The following is a 21,791-nucleotide window of genomic DNA, read 5'->3' as shown; positions in this document are numbered from 1 at the left end:
TGCATACTGATAAAATAAATGTTATTTAATATATTTCCAATATTTTTTAATAATTATTCTTTAAGAACCTTTAAATATAGTATCCCATTGAAAGTAGGCAATAAAACAGTGTTAAATTAATATCTTTATTTATTAAAAATATTGTTATAGTAAGACACTTAATGCCCTTATTCTGTTTCTAACATATTTTTTTGGTTTCTCCTATTTTTTTTCAAACAGTAGCGAATAAATCTATATTTACAGTGTGCTCATATAATAATAAATAATAGAACAATCAATAATATACTATATTTTGTTAGTAATAGCGACTTTTATTTGGGGTCTAAAATGTGACTTATGTAAGGTGATTTACGTAAGAAAAAATATAAGATGATTACTTCCGGGTTAACAGAAACGACAGTGTTACGTCATTAAATCGTAAAATCTCGATGAGTCGCTGTTGTGACCAGGCGACCGAATTACAGAGCGCGTTATCGAGCCTATCTGAATCACCTGGATCGGCGAGTCACAGGCGGCCTTTACTTTCACATTATTCCAAATATTAGTATGTACATACGCAGCGCGGCTACAGTGTTCCCGTAATACCAATCGTCGTTTCACGCGCATACCTACACCGCCTGCTTCGCGGCTGGCCGCCTGTCAGTCGCAATGTACGAGCGCGTATGAGCGGTACCGTCGGAGTTGACGACGACGAAGCAGCGCGAGACAACGACGACGAACGATCGATCATTCCTCGAATTGGCTCGTGTGCGACGCGAACATTCGCATGCCGTAGCACCACGTGCGCCCACCTGAGTGATCGCCGGCTCGTGATTGACATAACCGGTTCGGTCTTGATCCGCAACATCCGCGATAGTCGTCGATAAGATGTGCCAGGTAAATTTGCGTCACACTCGCGTCGTCCGACTAACGTTCATTCTAATGACGTTATGTTCACGTTGGATAATTTTAATTATCGCGGCTTAATCGATGTTCGCCTGAAGATACTGTCAGACTGGATTAAAACTGGAATAAAAACTGGTCCCAGAGTTTTCAGTGATTTTGGGATTTCATCAGAGAATGATTGGGAAGGAGAAAGAGTTTCCATTGTGAGTTCTCTTTACAAAGGTACGCCTTTTGTACGCTCGTGATTTGAAGAATACAATGGCGCGGGTAATGGAATTGAAAGATCCAGTTTGCCGTTTCGAGATGGTGTTTTACGATTCTTCAGTAAGAATCGGGTTGATTCTGTCGAAACGAACCTGTCGTCCCCGAGGATTATCTCCGAGAATGAAGGCTCGGACAACAACGAGTTTGCGTGGGTAGTGGAATCGTGCGTGTATCTTTGGTTTTGTATAATTACACACGATGTCAAAATAGACGACGATATTTCAGAAGTGATGAGCAGATGACTGGGTTTGAAGGGTGAGTCGGATTTTAAATTGAACGCCGGTTCATTGATTCACTTCCATTCACCTCATCAACATATTCGATTAATTCTCTTGATTGCGGCTGCTTTGACGGCTCATCGCCGCATACTTTCTCTCTTGGAATGCGAGTTTCTCGTACCGCGTGAAAATTTCATCTTCCAATGTTTCGATTAGATACAAAATTGAATGAATGTAGGACCGCAAATCGTTTTTATTTTTGAGTTCTTGTTTATCAATATATGGATTGCTTATCTATGCAATGTACAACATTCGGCGGGTGTTATTGGAACGTAAATTCTTAATGCAGAGCTATCGCGATCGCGAGGAAATTATCTCTTTTAGATAAAGAATATCTGCATAAACCACAACAAACATCACGTGTAATATAAACATAATTGTGTGAGGATTTCTTATCCGACGGAAGCATTCGCTTATATATATAATATTTCAACCTTTTCAGATAAACACGAGGCTTAATATAAAATACTTATAAATTTTGATGTTGAAATCAATTTTACGCTGAATTAAATTTAAAGATACATGCAATATCGTTAAAATTATACTACTTATAATTATATATATTATAAGTATTTATATATTAAGTAATTATATATTATTATAATAATAAGAAAATCTACGTCGTGCTTTTAGAAATAAAATATTTTAAAGACTAATGCAGCTCTCTCTCTCTCTCTCTCTCTCTCTCTCTCTCTCTCTAATGTAAACAATCACAATACAATTCATATAAGGGGTCATTCATCAATTATACTAAATTTGAATATTTTTAATCCCCCCTCCTCTTCGTTATAATTTCGTTATAAAGTATTTGCTCCTTTCCAATATTCCAATATTACATGTGAATTATATCCCTTCCTCTCCGCCGACACAGAATAAAATAAAATAGCTTATAATCATATTGTAAGTAATAATTATTAGACTGTACGTTACTATTCTTTCTAAAATACAAATTGTTAGGCATGTAATACCAAATTTATTTATTTATTTTATAATTTTGATTAAAAGTTTTAATTAAGAGTAAAAGCTATATTCTTACTAATGCAAAGTGGATAATCACGCATATCTATATTTACAAGTTAGCCATCTAATGTGACGTTCCGTGGACTTTACTCCCCCACTCCTTCCCTATCATCACAGACCATCACGCAAGCTATTAAACCCCTCCTCCTTCGTGATGTGACGTAATTGTTGGATGACGGTTAAGCCATTAATAGTCGACACATAATGTAAGATGTGCAAAAATATATTCTTTAACGCTTAATCTTATATATGATCAGACATTTCGGTCATTTCGATCCTCTTTAACAAAAAAAAGTAAAAATGTAGTATGTAATACTATTGTTTTGTGGCCTTACTTTGTTGTGTGACTTTACTTTCTATAAAGAAGGCTCTTATTAGTTTATACAAATTAACAAATTTTTACATGAATTAAGTAAATTTTACTTGGATCAAGTAAATATAGATTACTTAATCTAAATAAAAATTTGCTAAGGAATATTGGAATAATTATTTACTTGAATCTAGCATCTAGTACTTCTTTCCTGTATATAAATTATATTTTCAGAAATGAGTTTCCTTTAAGTAGTATTATGCCTAAGTAATTTTTTAATTATCTAGATATAAATGAGATAGAAATATAAAAAAATCATCTTAACTCGGATGAAAATTATCTCATTCCGAATTTATCTAGATAAAATAAGAAAATACAGCGATTCATTTAGATAATTTCCAGATAATGTTTTTACGAATTACCATTTATATAAAAACATTTATGAAAAAATTATAGGAAAGAAATATGCAAGATGTCCCAAACAAATCTTCGTTCCCCTGGTGTGCAAGTAGAACAGGTGAAACTGAGCAGAAAAGTCCTATACCATTTAAAAATAATACACAAAATTTCGAGCTATCAATGATTGAAAATGGTCATGTTCCCATCGTCGTAGTTGTGTTACGGATTTGTGTTATGGAATTAACCTTTTTAAACCATTGTTTAACTATTTCAAGCGATCTTGGTTTTGTTTTACCGCTCCTCCTATATTCTAACTTGTCTTTAATAATCACTCAATATTATTGCTTCAACGAAACTATAAACAATTTTTTCCGGAAGAAATTCTTCATTTCCATGTTCTTCTGATAAATCAACTTTTTCTACTTCTACAATCTCATATCCATTATAAAAATCTAAAGTGTCTTCTTCTTCCAACTGAAATTCTTTATTATTTTGTATTTCTTCTAACATATGTTATGTTATTTTGTATTTCTTCTAACATATGTTGAATTTTTTCATTTACTTCAATTTCATTCGAAGTTATCGGATTTGTGGAAGGTTGAAAGCAGTAAAAGTTACATAGAATAACATTATTACATTATATGAATTAAACATCATTCTGAAAAATATTAAAATTATGTATTTATTACACACATGAACTTTTTGATCATATGAAAAATAATATACACCTTATAATGAAGTGGTTTTCTTTAGTTAATCCAGCCTTTTTCTCTTCTATCTTTATTGATAACAAAGATATGTAGTATAGTCCAAAATAAATAAATTCATCAAAACGGAGTAATAATTCTGCGTTTTGTATTGTATCGTAAAAATAGGGAGACAGTTATACAATATAGAATAAACATTTTAAAATTTAGAGCAAGCGAAAGAAATTAACATTACCAGTAAGGAATAATTTTAGTAGATGCTGAATCAATTTAGTACGTGATAACCAGAGAATGACATGAAAAGTGTTCAACGGGAAGTGTTCAACAAACTTTTGTAATTCGAATAATATTAAAGCAGAATAACAAGCATAAAATAGTAATAAAAGTTAATACATATTTACGTATTTACAAAATGACAGAATACAACGCACAGTTCTCTATGTTAACATCTCATGAGATGTAATGCTAACTTTCCGATATTACGAACGCTTATATATTGACTATATTACACAATACGAACTAATACAAGCTAATGATCCTAATGAAAAATACATTTCAGGCTTATAAAAGTCAGACACCGGATAAAAGTGTGTTAATTTACAAATAATGTAGCTACTTATATAAAAATATCAATGTTACAATCGTTTCGCTCTCCTTCATACCCTTTCAACGAAATAAATATGTATATAAATACAAAAAAAGTTTGACACCATATTTAATTCTATTTTCTTGGATTGATCCAAATCTCTTTTAAATTTTATTTATTATATTGAAAAGCATCTGAAGAAAACTGAAATGTTCATAAAATTGATATTCTTATGTAATTGACTTTTACATTAACGTGCCTTTATCCTGTATCTAGTTTTTATTAGGGGGACTGGAAAGTAATGTCGTTTTATTACATTAAATTCAAACAGATAAATTTTTAACAAGTTTTAACTTTTAATCAACGATGATTAATCACCCTCGTTATCAACAACCTTTTGCCATCTAGTGTGCAAATTTTCAATGCCAGATCAATAAAAATCAATTGGTTTTTGAGCAATATCTGGAGAGGGCATTTTGGATATCATCCAAATTTTCAAATTTTTTGTCACGTAGAAAGTGATGTAGCGATCGGAATAAATGGAAATCCGATGGTGCAATGTCGGGCGAGTGTGGTGGGTGAGGCAGTACCTCCCACTTCAATTCATTAATTTTTTCCAGAGTTCGTCTTGCGCAGTGCGGTCTTGCATTATCGTGTTGCAGAATAACGTCTTTTCTGTTGACAATCGTTGGACACTTTTCAATTAAAGATTGATTTACTCGATCCAATTGATCACAGTAAAGGTCTGAATTCACATTTTGTCCAGGTTTCAGCATTTCAAAATGAACGATTCCGCGAATACTCCACCAAACACACAAAAGCGCCTTTTTGGGATGTAAACCTGACTTAGTAGTACTTCGTGGCGATTTATTCGGATAGAGTCACTGTCTTTTGCGTTTTGGATTATCATACAGGACCCATTTTTCGTCTCCAGTGATCAAGCGATCAAAAAACGCTATATATTTTCTGTATTGTGCCGTTGAAGCAATAAGTTGCATGTGGTGGATCGGTTAATTTTGTGTTCTCCGGACAGATTATGCGGGACCCAAACACCTGCTCTGCTTATTTTATCAATCTGCTGTAAATGTTCTTGGATAGTCAACCAAGGTTGGTTAAGAGTGTTTGACAGTTCCTCGATTGTCTGACACAAATTTGCTTCCACTTCCGCCCTTAACACGTCATTGTCTAAAGTTGTTGGTCTTCCTGATCGATACGAGTCGGAAAGATCACAATTACCCGATCTGAACTTAGAAAACCACCTTTAGCATTTACGAACGTCTAATGCACTTGGATAAACATCGCAAATGGTAGCAACTGTTGCGTTACTACCCTTGCAAAACTTAAAAAGCATACAATGCCGGATATGTACCTCTTCTGGTATTTGGCTGGCCATTTCATCATAAATTACAAAAAAAAATTTAAGATTTAATTATTTACAAGTAAACAAGTAACCTTAAAATGTCTTTGGCACAACTTTGAAGTACACAATGAGCTGATAAATGACAAACGAATATCGACATGCGCAGAAACGACATTACTTTCCGGTCTCCTTAAGGGAGTAGCCTAGTGCGGTGCCACACTACTAGAAATATTTTGAAAACTTATTCTGAGTCTGCTTCATCAGTTAAAACATGTGAATACTGATTCGACGAATCAAAAGTAATGATTTTGATTTAAAAGACAAAGAACGTTGGTCAATCAAAAAATTCGGAGATATCAAAATGCATTGTTGAACGAAAACTCAGCTCAAATGCTTAAATAATTAGCTAAAATATTAAATGTTGATAAATCAATCGTTTGTAATCATTTATACGCAATGAAAAAAATGTTTAAAAAAGCGAATGGGTTCCATATGAATGATTGTCTGAATTGGCTATTCAAAATCGTTTATTCGCACTTCAATGCTTTCTAGTCACAAAAAGGAACAATTTCTATATCAAATTTTAACTAGCGATGAAAAATGGATCTACTATGATAATCCTAAGCCTAAAAAATCATGGGTAGATCTTAAACCAATCGACATTGACTCAAAAACGCAACATCCACACAAATAAGTTTTTATTGTGTATTTAGTAATATATAAGAGACGTGTATTATGAACTTCTGAAACCGAATTAAACAGTCATTGTTGAGCGTTATTAGTAACAATTAATCGATTTGAATCGTGCTTTGAACCAGAATAATATATTATAGAAAACAATATTTTAAAGAAAACGCAAAGTAATTTTGTTGCACGACAATGCTCGACTGCAATTTGCAAAAGAAGTTAAAGATATGTTATCGGCAATTTAATAGGAAGTCTTATCACACGCCGCGTATTCACTAGACTGTGCTCCTTCAGATTATCACTTATTTCGATCGATGCAGCATAGTTTTAGTGACCAGCACTCCAAAATATATCAAGAAATAAAAATTGCTCGATGAAAGGATTGCATCTAAGGTTGAATACTTTTGTTTTATCGCAGAATTCACTTATTGCTGAAAAAGTGGGAAAAAGTTATAACTAGCGGTGGAAAATATTTTTAATAAAATACAATTTAACGTCTCTCTAAAATAAATGTGTTTTTTGCAAAAAATCCTTCAAGAATAACCGGAACAATTAATATTATAAACACGTCTTCGTCAGAGAGCGGGAAAAGAATTTGCCATATATCTGTCAAGGCGAGCGCAGGAAAAAACGCTTCCAAGGTAATCAGAAAGTTAATAAAAATTACACTATCCGTTGACTACGTCAAAGAGAAAATTAAGTTCACATCGCGATACAAGCGCGTATGAAAATTTGAACAGCGTATGAAATCATAAACTTTATGACTGTTTTTAATGTGCTATATTGAGAAAAAATATAGTAGATTCAAACAAATTTTATTTTAACTGTAAAAATGGTTTTTTTTAATACAGTTAAAGAAATTATTTATTCCAATCTATTAACAAATGTTTTAAAATAAAGACAGAACAATGTAATAGCAAATAAATATTTTGTTAATATAAAATAATTTGTGCTTTATTTAAAAAAATATTAATTTGTTTCAAATAATCCATTATATAATAAAAAGAAATTGTTTAATGTCAAAGAAATATTTCATAATATCAAAGAAATATTTTCTAATATCAGAGAAATGTTTTCTAATATCGAAAAAATATTTTCTGATATGAAAGAAATATTTTTAAATAACAAAAAATATTTTTTTATTTATCAGCTGCTAATTTTTTGCATCAATAATATGTATAATATGTATAATATATATACGGATGTAATGAAATTATCAAAATATCTGTTCTTTAAACATAAATTGTTTTGTATATATTAGCATACATTAGCTGCATCGTTCAAATTAAACCCGATTTTCTATTATTTCTTTCACTAATCTCACAAATCGCAAAGTTTAGCTATACGAATTTCTGCTATACCATTTCTTGCTTCCTATTTTTTGCACACATGAAGAATGCATGATAAATATAGTAATATTCGTACATTAAAAATTATGTATTATTTTAATGTAACAAACATTATAACAAATCAATAGTTTTTATATGGCTCTTTGTAGTGCCATATATAAAAAACACCTAGAAGATAGTATAAAGGAATTGCACACAAATTTATTATGATAATAGCTAATTAAAATATTGTAAATCTCCAGGGTCCTCGCTACAACTGTCCTTGTTTGATGACGTCAGAAGCGATAAAACGCATGTCAAGAATTTTTGCGTTATACGTTCAAATAGAAGTTATACTTACAAAATGACATTTGCGATCAATTCAGTACACTTTTAAGTCGTTCGAATATTTTTCTTTTACTCGAACGAGCAATAAATAATCGTAAAATTAACATTGGCAAAATCATAAGAAAAGAAATTAAAATGAATGGTTCCATGTCAAATTAATTTTGTGGTTGTTTATTGATTATTCGGGTAAAAAAAAGTGTACGGACGATTTTACAAGTGTACTAAATCGATCACAAATGTCATTTTGTGAGTATATCTTTTTATTTGAACGTATAACACAAGAACACGTGGCATAGCAGACAGCGCACTGGTCTACTGTGCTTTTAGCGGTCCCGGGTTCGATCCCGGTAGTAACCAAAATAATTTACGTTCGTGTCTCGAGAGAAGTCTCGGAAAGAAGTGGGTGGTTTGCAACCTATCGAGAATACATATCTTTGCCATTGAACGCCTCTCTAAAAATTTGCCGTTCGAAACCAGCGTTAAACTGGTAAGTTCCTCCATATGCCTGTGTATAATCAGCGTGCGCACCACAGGTATATGAAGAGAGAGGTCACCACGCCCCCGGATACGGGCAATAGAAGTAGGATAACGTAAGAATTCTTAAGAATCTTGACATGTGTTATCTCGCTTCTGACGTTATCAAACAAGGACAGTTGCAGCAAGAGACCAGGAGACTTAAAACTCAATGTCGATTGATTTTTAATGATGCTTTACTCAGTGTGACAATTTGTGACCTGCTCCGAATGTATATCTTTCATTGTCTTTTAAATACAATTTTTGAGTATATTATGCACAAATTCATACATTTCTGTCCTGTATAGTTTTAACTATTTATCGTGTAACTGCATATTAATTAGAAATAAATTGAGAAAATAATTTTATTAAAATTATATAGCTAATCTATTTTTCCGATTCATTGTAAAAGCATTGATGAAAAGATAAATCTCTCAGTCGTACGTTGTCGTCGTTTTATCATGTTTGATCATTATGTAAATAGTTCTTTTATTGTTATTATTTAATTATTTCACACGCCATGTTCACATCAAAATATTATAATTATACATAAATTATGTATATGCACGCATATGTGTTAAGAAAAAAATATAATATATAAAAGAAAAATAAGTGCCTACTGGCCCCGATATGCCAATGCCTCCAATTGTCCCAAACCTCGAAATGTTTCTCTGTCGGCTGAAAGGAGAAACAAGAAAGAGGAGATGAAATAACATCGCTGCTGAGCACGTGCTGGCTCGTGCCTGCCTCCTCCGTTGCATCAGTGGTGAAACAAGGACAAGTAGAAAATAACTATTCGTTTTTGTCTAACACAGCACGAAAGAGAACCTAATCGCATTTGCTATGCGGCAAGTAAGCTTTACTCAGCGTGACAATTTGCAACCTGTTCTAAATATACGTCTTTCATTATCTTTTAAATACAATTTTTAAGTATATTATGCATAAATTCATTCATTTCTGTCCTCCTGTATTACAGTTTTATTATAGTTTTATTATAGTTTTAACTACTTATCATATAACTGCATATTAATTGGAAATAATAATAATAATAAGTTCTCATTCCTGCCACTATACTATAGCTGCGTTACTGTCAACGCGCAGTTCTCGGCTGCGGGACCAAGAGCCTTAACGAGAGCTCCGAATTGTTCAATAGATCGCGATAAGATTCATTGTTAACAGTATCATCGAAAAAGTAAATCCAATAATAAAATTACATATTCAATGACTAACGATACTGGAAAAGAACTGTACGCACCCAATGAGAATTTTCGTTTGATTAATAGTGCATATTATGTCTATTAAGATGCTGAGTGTTGGTAAATTGTGCTTCAATGATAGAAACATTTTTCAAATAAAGAATAGTTTGTAAAAATTAATTATTTACCACGGCATCAGGCGTCCACTCGAAAAATATTAAACGACGCTCATAATCAGCTTCCAAAAATTTTTAAGTCAAGATTAAATGATACGGATGAAAATTTGATTTTTTTTAGAATTCGCTATATTGAAGATCATGTAACTTCAAATATATTTGTTAATTAGCGTTGACTGACATATAAATTTATTTCAATTGAGAATGTTGACACTGTTATCATAATTAATCACTGAGTTTACTTTTTATTTTTTAATTGCACTTGGTTGACCATGCACACATAAACGCTTTTCCAAACAAATAAATGCCATGTGCGATTTTGTAATACCATTACGTTCAAAAAATAGTTGTGCTGCATGTCGAGAATTTTTCTCATATTCTACCAGAATTACCAACATATCAACTTCCACGTCAAATCGAACCATGCTTTTCGAAATTGATAGTGTGAAAGCCAGCTTAGAATAAATGAATGTGAGAGTGATGCTAGTGCGGGAACGGCGCGAGTAGGCAATGTTTTCAATACGCTCCCGTCCTTTCTTAAATTCGTTACATCACTGCTTCACCCGAGCCCATGAAAGGGTTCTTTTCCCGAACTGTGGGAGTAAAACGGTGCCGAATTTCAGCAGCATTTACATTTTCGTTGACGAGAAACTTAATAATACTTAATAATAATACGTTGTACAACTGCGGGGTGTATCTCTTTCTCGCTCATGGTGATTGCTGCTGAAAGTAAGAAGCATGTGGTGCGCCAACGTTATTACTGCCTTCCATATGACCCCCCTCCATTGTCCAAAACTTTGCGGACCCCTCATGCCACCGACGGGCGCGCAATTTAAAAAGGCTCGTTTATATTTGATCTACCCTCGTATATATATATATATATATATATATACATAATTTTTTTAGTATAAAACATATTTTTGCATAAAATTAATTTGATTTCATTTATAAACAAAAAAACAATTGGTATGGCAATATATTTAAAATAGAAAACTACAATTATACATATTATATATATACATAGAGTTGAATATTAAAAAAATATATAATATTACTAGAATGTTATTAGAATATTGCATCTAATATTCTAAAAATATGTCCAGAATATTACTTAATATTAAATAATATTTCGTGCTATACCCATTCCATTTCAAATAATTTTTCGCCAACTATTATACAAAATGTGCAATTAACTTGAAGAACTTTACGAAACGTGGATTCTCGATCAAACAACGCTGATTTTCTTTCGAAAACAATAACATAATGCAAAAATATATCGTCGATTGAAAGACGATTGTAAATTTCTTCGCTTACTCATAACTTACATAAAATTCTTCACTTACATAAGATTGCAAACAATTTTCTCGGGCAAAATCGATGTCCACTTGAAACAAAATTTCATGATTTATTTGATCTTGCAAATATTTATTACATTAACCACAACCGAAACAATTTTCAAACAAACCGAAACCAATTTTCTCCCAAAGAAGTTGATCCATTCCACATTATGACTTTTTCAGTAAGAAAAATTGTAAATGCTCCATCTTTTTAAAATAGATATGATTTGTTTTGTCAGTTACTACAAAAAAACGCAATTTTTGATGTAGTAATATATCCAAACATTTATCCATTATTTTTATTATTCTTATATTTTATTGTTACATATTAATATTAAAGTTATTATATTAAAATACGAGCACAACTATTATTTGCAATTCGTACACATGCGCGAATATATATTCATAGGCGAATACAAAATTTGGCGCTCATTAGTTTTATTGCCTTATTGTTACAAGTCATTCGAAGCTTCCAAATTCTTCTCTGCCCGAATGACGAGTAATACAACGCTAGAACGACGCGAACGGTCTGAATGAAAAGAGACTTCTCGCGATGGTGCGATAAAATTTTATTGTCTATCGCCGCGATCTGCTCGCCGATAGTGAGATAAGGACTGATAGAGAACGATTGTCAGTCTTTATCTAACTCTTAACTCATTCATAGACATAGAACGGAAAAGAACTCAACGCTATCTATTATCCAAAGAAAAGATTTATCGCTATTATGGTTTCTCAATTTTTCTTACTTTGTTTCACGATTACATAGACACATATTACATACCAGGTGTAGAAGTTTGAAACCGGAATTTTTTTGTAAAAATTACACGTCTGTTGTTTGAAAACGATAAAAAATATTTTATTCAAAATAATGTTCATTGCTATTTATACATTTTTGACTTCATCAAGTAATGCCTCCAATTCTTTGTCTTCGAATTTTTTTGGCTGTGTAGAGCGAGGCTTGTCTTCAGCGCTGAAATCACCATTCTTGAAACGTCGAAACCATTCCCTACATGATTTATCAATTGGAACATTGTCACCATAAACTTCTACAAGCATTCGATGCGCTTCAGCTGCACTTTTCTTCCAATTAAAGCAGAAAACTAAAACCTCCCGCAAATGCTGCTTAGTTAACGCAAAATTTGACATATTCAACACAGTATAAAACAGGGGTTTTGTATGAAACTCAAAGCAATATAAACTGAATATTATTGACAGATGTCTAACCTCTTTGAAACCACCGAAATCAGCTGTCACTATGAAACATTCATAACAGCCAGAGCCATCTTTTGAAAACGGACCGAACTAATTTGTATTCCCAATATAAACACAAGAAATTTCGGTAATTATATATGTTAAGGGACACCTCGCCGAATAACTTTGACCTTCACATATGTGATAGAGATCATCCTCCTGAGCAACTTCAGAAGGTTTTAGACGGCAGTCATCGTTTATTAAAAAGATATTAACAAAAAAAAACGGAAATACATATATCCACTTACATATATCCACTTACATTGACCAAAGTTTAGAACCTTTCTGCTGGACCATCAATTAGAAATTCAGTTTATAAACGGGCGGGCTCCGATAGCCCACATAAGTAATTGGCTAATTTAATATAAAATTCTCTAATAGGTGGTCCAATGAAAAGACTTTAGGCCCCGGTCAATGTGAGTGAATACGTATTTCTGTTCTTTTGTTAATATCGTTTTAATAAACAATGAGCGACGGCTGCGATTTTTTGCATATTACTCAGAAATGTGTCCTTGATAACATATGTCAAAGTCAAAACAATCAGAGCTATCTCCCCTATTGTGAACTTTTACCGAGAAATTTTGTCGAAACAAGTAAGTGAATGCTTGTTTCCTAATTAGTAATATTAGTATGCAAAAATAGCTATCATGCACAAAATGTTATGTCGTAGAAACTCGTTTTTCGTTATCTTATCCTCTAAGTCTTTATTCCAAGCCATTAAACCCAAGAATGTGTGTTATCGGGTCGAGGCGACCTTCGTATTTTACACTGAGAAATATTAGAAAATAAATATCTATAATCAGTCGTAACAATGATCGTAATAATCATTATAATGGAGTCAATATGATCGTGCTAACTGCTTCTCACTAGAAGATAATACGTGTAACTCAGTATTTCTATTTTATTTTGATATTGTCTATTTTAAATTAATTCGGAGTAGATTTGAGAAAAAAAACATTAAAGTTTCTATTTGAAATATTTTCAGAAGCTGAAATATCCAAAGGCAGTAATTTTCATCGTCAGCAATGAATTTTGCGAAAGGTTTTCCTTCTACGGGATACGCAGTGAGTAAATAAATTGTTAAAGTCAATCTAACATATAATTATTAACGCCAATCATATTTCCACTGACATCTATGTGACTGAAGAATAGTGCTCTGCGATAATTAGACCTATTGTTTCCTTAATTCTTATACAACTCTGTTTGAAATTGGTGCGATTTTAAATCGACGACACAGAAATAAATTTGTTTTGCTGTTCACGAATGCATTTAATTGGAAGTCGGCTTGCAGTCAGCTAAATCGACCCCTTATTCTAATTTATTTTATTATTATTTTTATTCTAATTGTGAAATCATCATAGCAAGATCGTCGGATTTCCGACGATGTCCAGATGTCCTAAAAATGTCCATAGGACGTCCACAAACGTTTATGAGACATCGTGTGCTATTTAAAATAACTGTTTCAACTGTTGTAGATAACATTCGTTATATTGGGTACACAAGTTAATTCACCTTTTATTTTTAAGAAGGTATTCTAGTCTAGCGGGTCTAAAAAATCGATTTCTTTGTATATTTTGCAAGTATTTGGTCTGGAAAATATGTTTGCAAAAAGACTTAGCCCAATTCGCAAAATAAACAAAGTTATAACCTGATTAAGTTAGGTAGGGAGCGGTCCCCGACGCGTATTCGACGCTCGGGCCGCGCGGCGCATAATAGAATATTGTAATTATATGTTGGCTAAGATTCAGAAGACCATTATTCTTGAAAGATCGTACATTTGAATTAGGGTTTTTCTAAAGTACGATCGATTTTTACCTGCTTGTGAAAGAGCATTTTTGGTTTCTCGGCTCAGAATACAGTATGGTTTTGAACGTTGAGGCGAACGGACGCAAGCAGAGTTATTCGTTTATTTACACGCTAAAAAATATGTCGATGGTTGGCCTGGTTCGCAAATGGTTTTTTGACGTTTGGGGTTATCGAAATAGATTCACTTTTCATCGCCAGTCACAATTTGATGTAAAAACCCCTTTCTTTTTTGTCTGACAAGCAGCATTTCGGTAGTGGTTTTTCGTTTTTCGATGTCTCTTTCTTTCAGTTCATATGGCACCCATCTTCCTTTCTTGTATACCTTTCCTATGGCTTTTAAACGCTTGGAAATGGCTGCTTGAGTAACATTCAACGTTTCTGCAAGTTGATTTTGTGTTTGACATGGATCTTCATCCACCAATGCTTGCATTCTATATCTTCGAATTTTTTTGCTGGCCTGGACGTTCTTTATCATTCGTGTCAAAATCACCAAGTTTGAATCGTCGAAACCATTACTTGCAAGTTGTTTCCAATAGAACAATTTCTTTATAAGCTTCAACAAGCATTTGATAAGATTCAGCAGCAGTTTTCTTCAAATTGAAACTGAAAAGCAAAGCTTTGCGTAAATGATGCTTATTTGGTTGAAATTCAGACATTTTCTTCGCAGTAAAAAACTATGTTGTTGTCACAAACATAAACTTTTATATACTGAATATTGCTGATATATATCAAAACTAAAAATGATGCCTTGTTCAGCCATTACAGTTGACAATTGTCAAAGCTAAAGCTATTTATGGTTAGAGGGCGGGTTTCAAGTTGTAAACCTAATATTTTATTTTATTCATAATTAATATTTTGTAAGAGTTGGTGCAGCTTTTCGACGTCTTTATGTGATATAACATTAAAAATAATTTTAGTATTCATCTTCAAAAACAAATATAGGAAGATCATACATAAAACATCGTAAATATTTTTGAAATTATATATTTAATTTTCATATATTTAATTTTCTTGCCAGTGTAAATCGTTCATAACAAACACTTTATTTCATTTATTAAACTTATTACTGTAAAATTCATTTATTAAAATTTATTAATGTTTATTATGCAAAAGAGAACTACTTAGAGCAAAACTAATTTAACTAAAAAAGAATAAATTAAGGAACAAAGCATAAATTAGAGCAAAACTTATTTAACTAAAAAGAATAAATTAAAGAATTTACGCGAACGCAGTATATCTATAAAATACAAATTGCCGTCCCGAAAAATAGATGCATCACGTTGAAGCTATAATAATACTGACAGAGGAGATTAAGAGGGAAGGATACATGGAAGAGCGTGATTAACCCATTTATTGTTTGATTGCAGTACTATCTCGATTGTTAAAAGTATCTCACAGATATTGCAACCGACGGAGTGTTAAATTTGTTATTTTGTGTTAAAGAAAATCCAGACGATTAAAATCAAAACATTCATTTCTTGATTGTAAACACATTCTTTTTCTTCATTAAAGTAGACTAAGGCGAATCAGATCATAAAACGACTCAGATCAATATACTCGCACATCAAAATATATCAGAGATATAATCAGATATCTTTATATTTGCAATTTTTAATTGTATCTGAGATATTTTATTTTCAGATATCCACAGTATACCTGCAATACATTATTACTCGATATCATTTTTTATAAAAAAGATTTCAACATTTAGCTGATATTAAAATCTTACAAGCTTTCAAATATCTTCGCAATATCGTAATGATTAGATATTTAGGCCTATATTAATAGTCTATACTAACGATGATTAGATATTTAGGTCTATATTAATAGTCTATACTAATTGGGTCTTATACTCAAGATTGTCCCAAGTTCATCTTTAGATATTTCACAACCAAAAAAAATGAGCCATATAGCATTTGGAAATAAATTCAAAACGGTTTTTTATATAAGATCTGACTGTTAATACGGATCTTATACATTTAGATATTTTCTAGATATTCGTATGATATATTTTGCTATATGGGAAGATCTGAGACAGTTGTTAGTTTTTTGTTTCAAACAAACTATTTTAGTGTTTTATAATGTGTTAGTTATTCCACGCGCTTTCTCTGCATTTGTTTGAAACAATAAACTAATAACAACTATCTCAAAGTTTATATTGATCCAATTCGCCATGTGATCCGATTTTACATCATCATTAGTTACATCATTAGTTTACCCTAAATATTTATCTCTCCAATAACAACTTTTGGTTCTTGCTTTTTATTTTTCCTTAATTATATATCTTGAGAGCCTTTGTGTGTTATATTCGCTAGACAGACATATGAATTGATCCACATATACTTTTTAGCCGTCCTGTCGCTGTATTTAAAGAACATATTGAAATACAGCGTGAATACGTCCACCGTGATCTACCATGTTTTCACTATGTTTGTCTACTTCTTCCCACTGTTCGGCGCGATCCTGGCAGATTCGTGGCTCGGAAAATTCCGCACTATCTTTTATGTGAGCATTATTTATGCAATCGGACAATTGCTCTTAGCCATGAGTGCGGCACCCACATTAATAGGACTACCTCCAAGGTTGGTACAAAGCGATTGAAGTAACCGCAACAGCAAAGTATTGAAAATTGACGCATTGCGAGACATCTTACACAGCAAAATATATAAAAGATATAATCGGATATTTTTATTTCTGCAATTTTTAATTATATTTAAGATATCTTCAGATATTTGCAAAATATCTGTAATAAATTATTACTCAATATCACATTTTTTTCTTTAAAAAGGATATACCTCTGCAACATTTACATACGACTATGGTCAATATTGAAATCTTACAGATATCTTTCAAATATCTACGATAATTTAATAATCAAATATTTAGATATTCAAATATTTTCCAGATGTCTCTGATTTCTGTGTGGAATTTAATGTATAAACATGATTAAAATTTCTATATTGTTTAAGTACAACCGAATGCAAACTCTTTGTTTCGGCTTTCCAGGGAATTCTCGTTGGTAGGCCTGCTCCTAATAGCTATCGGCACGGGCGGCATAAAACCTTGTGTGTCAGCTTTCGGAGGCGATCAATTTATTCTGCCGCAACAAGAACGATATCTGGCGATGTTCTTCTCCCTCTTTTATTTCGCCATTAACTCGGGCTCACTAATTTCTAGCTTCCTGACTCCCTGGCTACGTAGCAACGTGCAATGCTTAGGGGACAAAACTTGCTACTCCCTGACGTTTTTGGTGCCGGCTATTCTAATGATTCTATCTATCGGTAAGTCACAGTGGACAACGTTTTGGAACTTTATCGCTACAACAAAAGTGCAGTTTTTTTATTGATGAGAACTTGTTTTTTCAGTGATATTCATTCTCGGGAAACGAATGTATAGAATAGTGGAGCCCACGGGCAATGTCATCGTCAAGGTTTCCAAGTGCGTTTCCGTAAGTTTCATATCATCACAATTTCAAATAGCTTTCCAAGCGTACTCTCGAAATAATTCTCTCGAATCTCTGATTTCTCATATCTTCGAGCTTAGGATTTTTTCTTTCTTTTTCATCTTTCTCCCTACGGTTTCTCATTGAAAGATACGACTTCAAAATATCTTCTCTTTCTGTTTCGCAAAATGCAGCACGCGATTTATAATAAAGTAAAGGGCAAGAGCGGGAAACGTGACCACTGGCTCGACCACGCCGACGATACGTATGATCATAAACTGATCGACGACATTAAGGTCTCGCTGCAGGTATTGAAATTGTTCATACCATTGCCGGTATTCTGGGCTCTCTACGATCAACAGGGCTCTCGATGGACTTTCCAAGCCACTCGAATGGATGGTCAAATCGGTAGTTTTTTGATGGAGCCCGATCAAATGCAGGTCGTTAATCCGCTGCTGATTCTTGCCTTTGTACCTCTTTTCGAAATCTGCATTTATCCGCTTTTCGCGAAGATACACCTGATCGACACACCTTTAAAGAAACTTGCTACTGGCACGCTCCTGGCCTCTCTGGCCTTCATCGTGACTGGCCTAGTAGATCTGAGACTCGAGGTAAAAAAAAACAATATTTCTTATAGTTGTCGCTACACTTCAGAGACTGTCATTTGAAAAACTCGGCTCTACAACAAATTCTTTGAACTGAACCTCCCGAAGACATACGATTTTTATATATGCATGTGCAATGCTGTCCCATTCCCTAGGCATATTAATATCGAAATTTCGATTTAAGCGATTTAATTTTTTGTATCATTTCTGAATATTCGTGCATCATGACTGCTGATTATTTTATGAAGCGGCAAGGATACTCCAAAATAACAATTATAATGCATAAATATTCAAAAATAATGCACCTAATTCAAAATTTGTGATATTACTATGCCTATTAGAAATAGAGAATAGGACAGCAGTAATGAACGACGCTTACACGATACCAAAGAAAAATTATAACTAAGATGTGTGTTAAACAAAATTCTGTCACTTGATACACATACTCGATTTTAGAAAACATTTCCAGTATTACCGTCAGCAGAATCAGCTCAGCTTCGAATCTTCAACACACTAAATTGTTCAGTGGATCTAACCTTAGGTTCAAAAGTGGACTTAAAAAAGGACCGTTACCATAAATTAATCACCATAAATCCACTAAGCATGTGGGTGGATTTAGATGTGAAGGTGAATGGATCGTTCGAGCTACCCTACACAGCGGATTTCACCAAGTGCAACACGAGCAGTTACACCAATATGCAACAGAGTTCAACAGGTGAATTCATAGTTCTTAAACAAAAAGAATTTAACTTTTAAGCGTCTCTTATAAATAATTTCCTTCATCAGGTTTCAACACAATCAAAGAAGCTATTGCGTCCTCTTGGGTCATAACGCCCGAGGGATTGGATTATCACTACAACGACACAGTGGATAAGTCACGTAGCGGCAATCCAGTGGTCCGCGGTCTTATCTACGTCTCATCGGACGTCTCATCAAACGTTAACTCCATACTGAAATTTGTTCGTAATGGCAATACAGCGGAGTCGATAACGTTCAACTCAAGCATCTTTGTTCATTCGGACCTCAAAGAACTCCAGCCGAGCGAATACGATGTTTTCTTAGACAGCATTCCATTGCAGCAGAATGTCAATTTCAAGTTAGGCGGCGTGTACACCGTGGTTGGCACTAAACGTGAAAACGAGCCAAAGATCGCCGGCCAAATAATCACAGTCACGACGCCTAATTCAATGCATATGATGTGGCTGATGCCGCAGTACATTATCATCACGATGGCCGAGGTGATGTTCTCCGTGACGGGTTTACAGTTCGCTTTCACTCAAGCACCGAAAAGCATGAAGTCTCTGCTTCAGGCAGGTTGGCTATTAACCGTGGCTTTCGGTAATCTTATTGTAGTGATCATATCGGAGGTGTCAATTTTCGATCGACAGGTAAGCGACAGAATTGAACTCGAGGAAGTATGATCAAATGGTCGGGTCGTTGCACTTCTGACGTATTTCTTTTATTGACAATTTTTTATTTTCTCACTTGACATTCTCCTTTTCCAGGCATACGAATCTTTCCTTTACGCTGGTTTAATGCTAATAGACATGCTGGTGTTTACCGTAATGTCTCTATTCTATAAATATGTGGATATACCAAATGAAGAAAACAGTGAAGAAGACATAGCATTGGAAAAGAAAAGTGGAAATGTTAATATTGCTTATAAGGAAGATGAGAACTTGGAGTGACGAATAGCATTGAAACAACGACAAGCAAAGTGTCGTAATTTTTCCTGTGTTCTCGCTTATTCTCCATCGACGAGACGAGTTTTATTATCGTTCGTACATCGAGAGTCAACGTGTTTCTATCGAAAGTCTAGTACGCTCAAAAATGATAGGAACCGTTTTTAACATACGAATCGATTTATCTAATTGAAATTACGTAAAACCTTATTTGTCTTGGGTCCTTCGTATTTTAGTAATAAAACGTGTATTAATCGATAGAAGAATGATAAACTATTAAAAATCTCCATTGCTGAAAAAACCGCCGAAATCGACAAATCGCTTAAAAATTAAGTTTTTTCATTGGATGACTCTAATGAAATGAAAATAATGAAATAAAAATATTATTTAGTACATTTTTCCAACGCTTTAAAGAGTATATCTCTGAACAGTATCTATTTAGAAAATTGTGTCCATGACACATTTTGATTTTCTAACAATATATCCAAATAGCAAAATATATTCAATCTGATCTGATTTTATATTCATAGTAAAAACGTGAGGACAAAAATAAATACAAATATGCTCAGATGTCGTTCATGTCACATAAAAAAATATTTCATCTAATAGCATTAATCATAATCACATCAAAAACACATCATTTGAGAACATCTTGTGCTCAAGTAATGTTAATCACATGTCATGATTTTTAAAAACGTATTAAGTTGAAGTCACATTGTGTGAAATCACATTATGCTAAAATGTGATCATCACTCGTTTCTATCTGGATATGTGTATGTGTGTGTATGTGTGTTTGTGTGTGTGCGTGTTTGTGCGCGCGCGCGCACACACACACACACACACACACACACAACACATATATATATATATATATGTTATGTTAAATAAACTTCATTGTCTTATATTAAGCTTTGTTGTAAAAAAATATATGTATTATAAGTCCAACTTTTAGAAATATTGTAAACCATAATATTTTTACGTGGTCTTTTACCCAGTGGCATGTTTTTATTTTCATCAGATTCTATATCTTGCATTTGTAGTAAATTACATAGGCCGAAGTTTGGTCCACTAAGATGTGCCACTGAGGAGAGGTTCGACATAATTTTTTGCAACTGAAACCGAATCTGGCCGTTTGTCTAGCACGTCAGGATTTTGAAATATTCTAACGTAAAAGTGCAAAAAGGCAATTTTTTTAGATTTTCAGATTATGATAACTTTAAAACAAGGATATCCATTGATTTGGCTAATAGATTCGGATTCTTCATAAAAAATCTACAGAAATGTATGTGTTTTCCAAAACGGTCAAATATTTATAACTGCAGAAATAAATTATATTAACAAATTCCATATTCTTTAACCCCTAGGCTACTGTAGGCGCCTATAGGCGCTTAGAAATTTTGCATTTATGACACTGAGAGCGCCTATAGGCGCTCGACGCAGTTTGGCTTTCTGACACGGAGGGCGCCTAAAGGCACCCAGAAAATTTTATCGATATTTATTCTGATAGATCTTATCTCAGTTAGACGAGAGTGAATGCTAATTTCACTGGTACATATTTCGTTAGTCACCTGCTATTTAAATATTTTAATATTAGCGAAATATTAAAAAAAA

At 33.2% G+C, this 21,791-nt stretch overlaps 1 protein-coding gene across 2 annotated transcripts; it reads left to right on the top strand.

The window, feature by feature from the left end:
* Nucleotides 1–662: 662 nt before the first annotated feature.
* On the top strand, nucleotides 663–21,500 carry LOC106751951 (peptide transporter family 1-like). Of its 2 annotated transcripts, XM_014633307.1 has the most exons (9): nucleotides 663–876; nucleotides 13,631–13,709; nucleotides 16,802–17,033; nucleotides 17,458–17,732; nucleotides 17,817–17,899; nucleotides 18,088–18,504; nucleotides 18,955–19,213; nucleotides 19,285–19,886; nucleotides 20,004–21,500. In XM_014633307.1, exons 1-9 carry the CDS (start codon nucleotides 868–870, stop codon nucleotides 20,184–20,186), a joined length of 2,139 nt encoding a protein of 712 aa, XP_014488793.1. In that variant the 5' UTR covers nucleotides 663–867; the 3' UTR covers nucleotides 20,187–21,500. The 2 variants fall into 2 exon arrangements, with proteins under 2 accessions (XP_014488793.1, XP_014488865.1); XM_014633379.1 differs by lacking the exon at nucleotides 13,631–13,709 and having other exon boundaries at nucleotides 663–1,404.
* The last annotated feature ends 291 nt before the right edge of the window (nucleotides 21,501–21,791 follow it).

Source organism: Dinoponera quadriceps, unplaced genomic scaffold, assembly GCF_001313825.1.
Source record: "Dinoponera quadriceps isolate SergipeBrazil2010 unplaced genomic scaffold, ASM131382v1 scaffold40, whole genome shotgun sequence".
NCBI lineage: Eukaryota > Metazoa > Arthropoda > Insecta > Hymenoptera > Formicidae > Dinoponera > Dinoponera quadriceps.
This window is presented reverse-complemented; position numbering and strand designations above follow the sequence as displayed.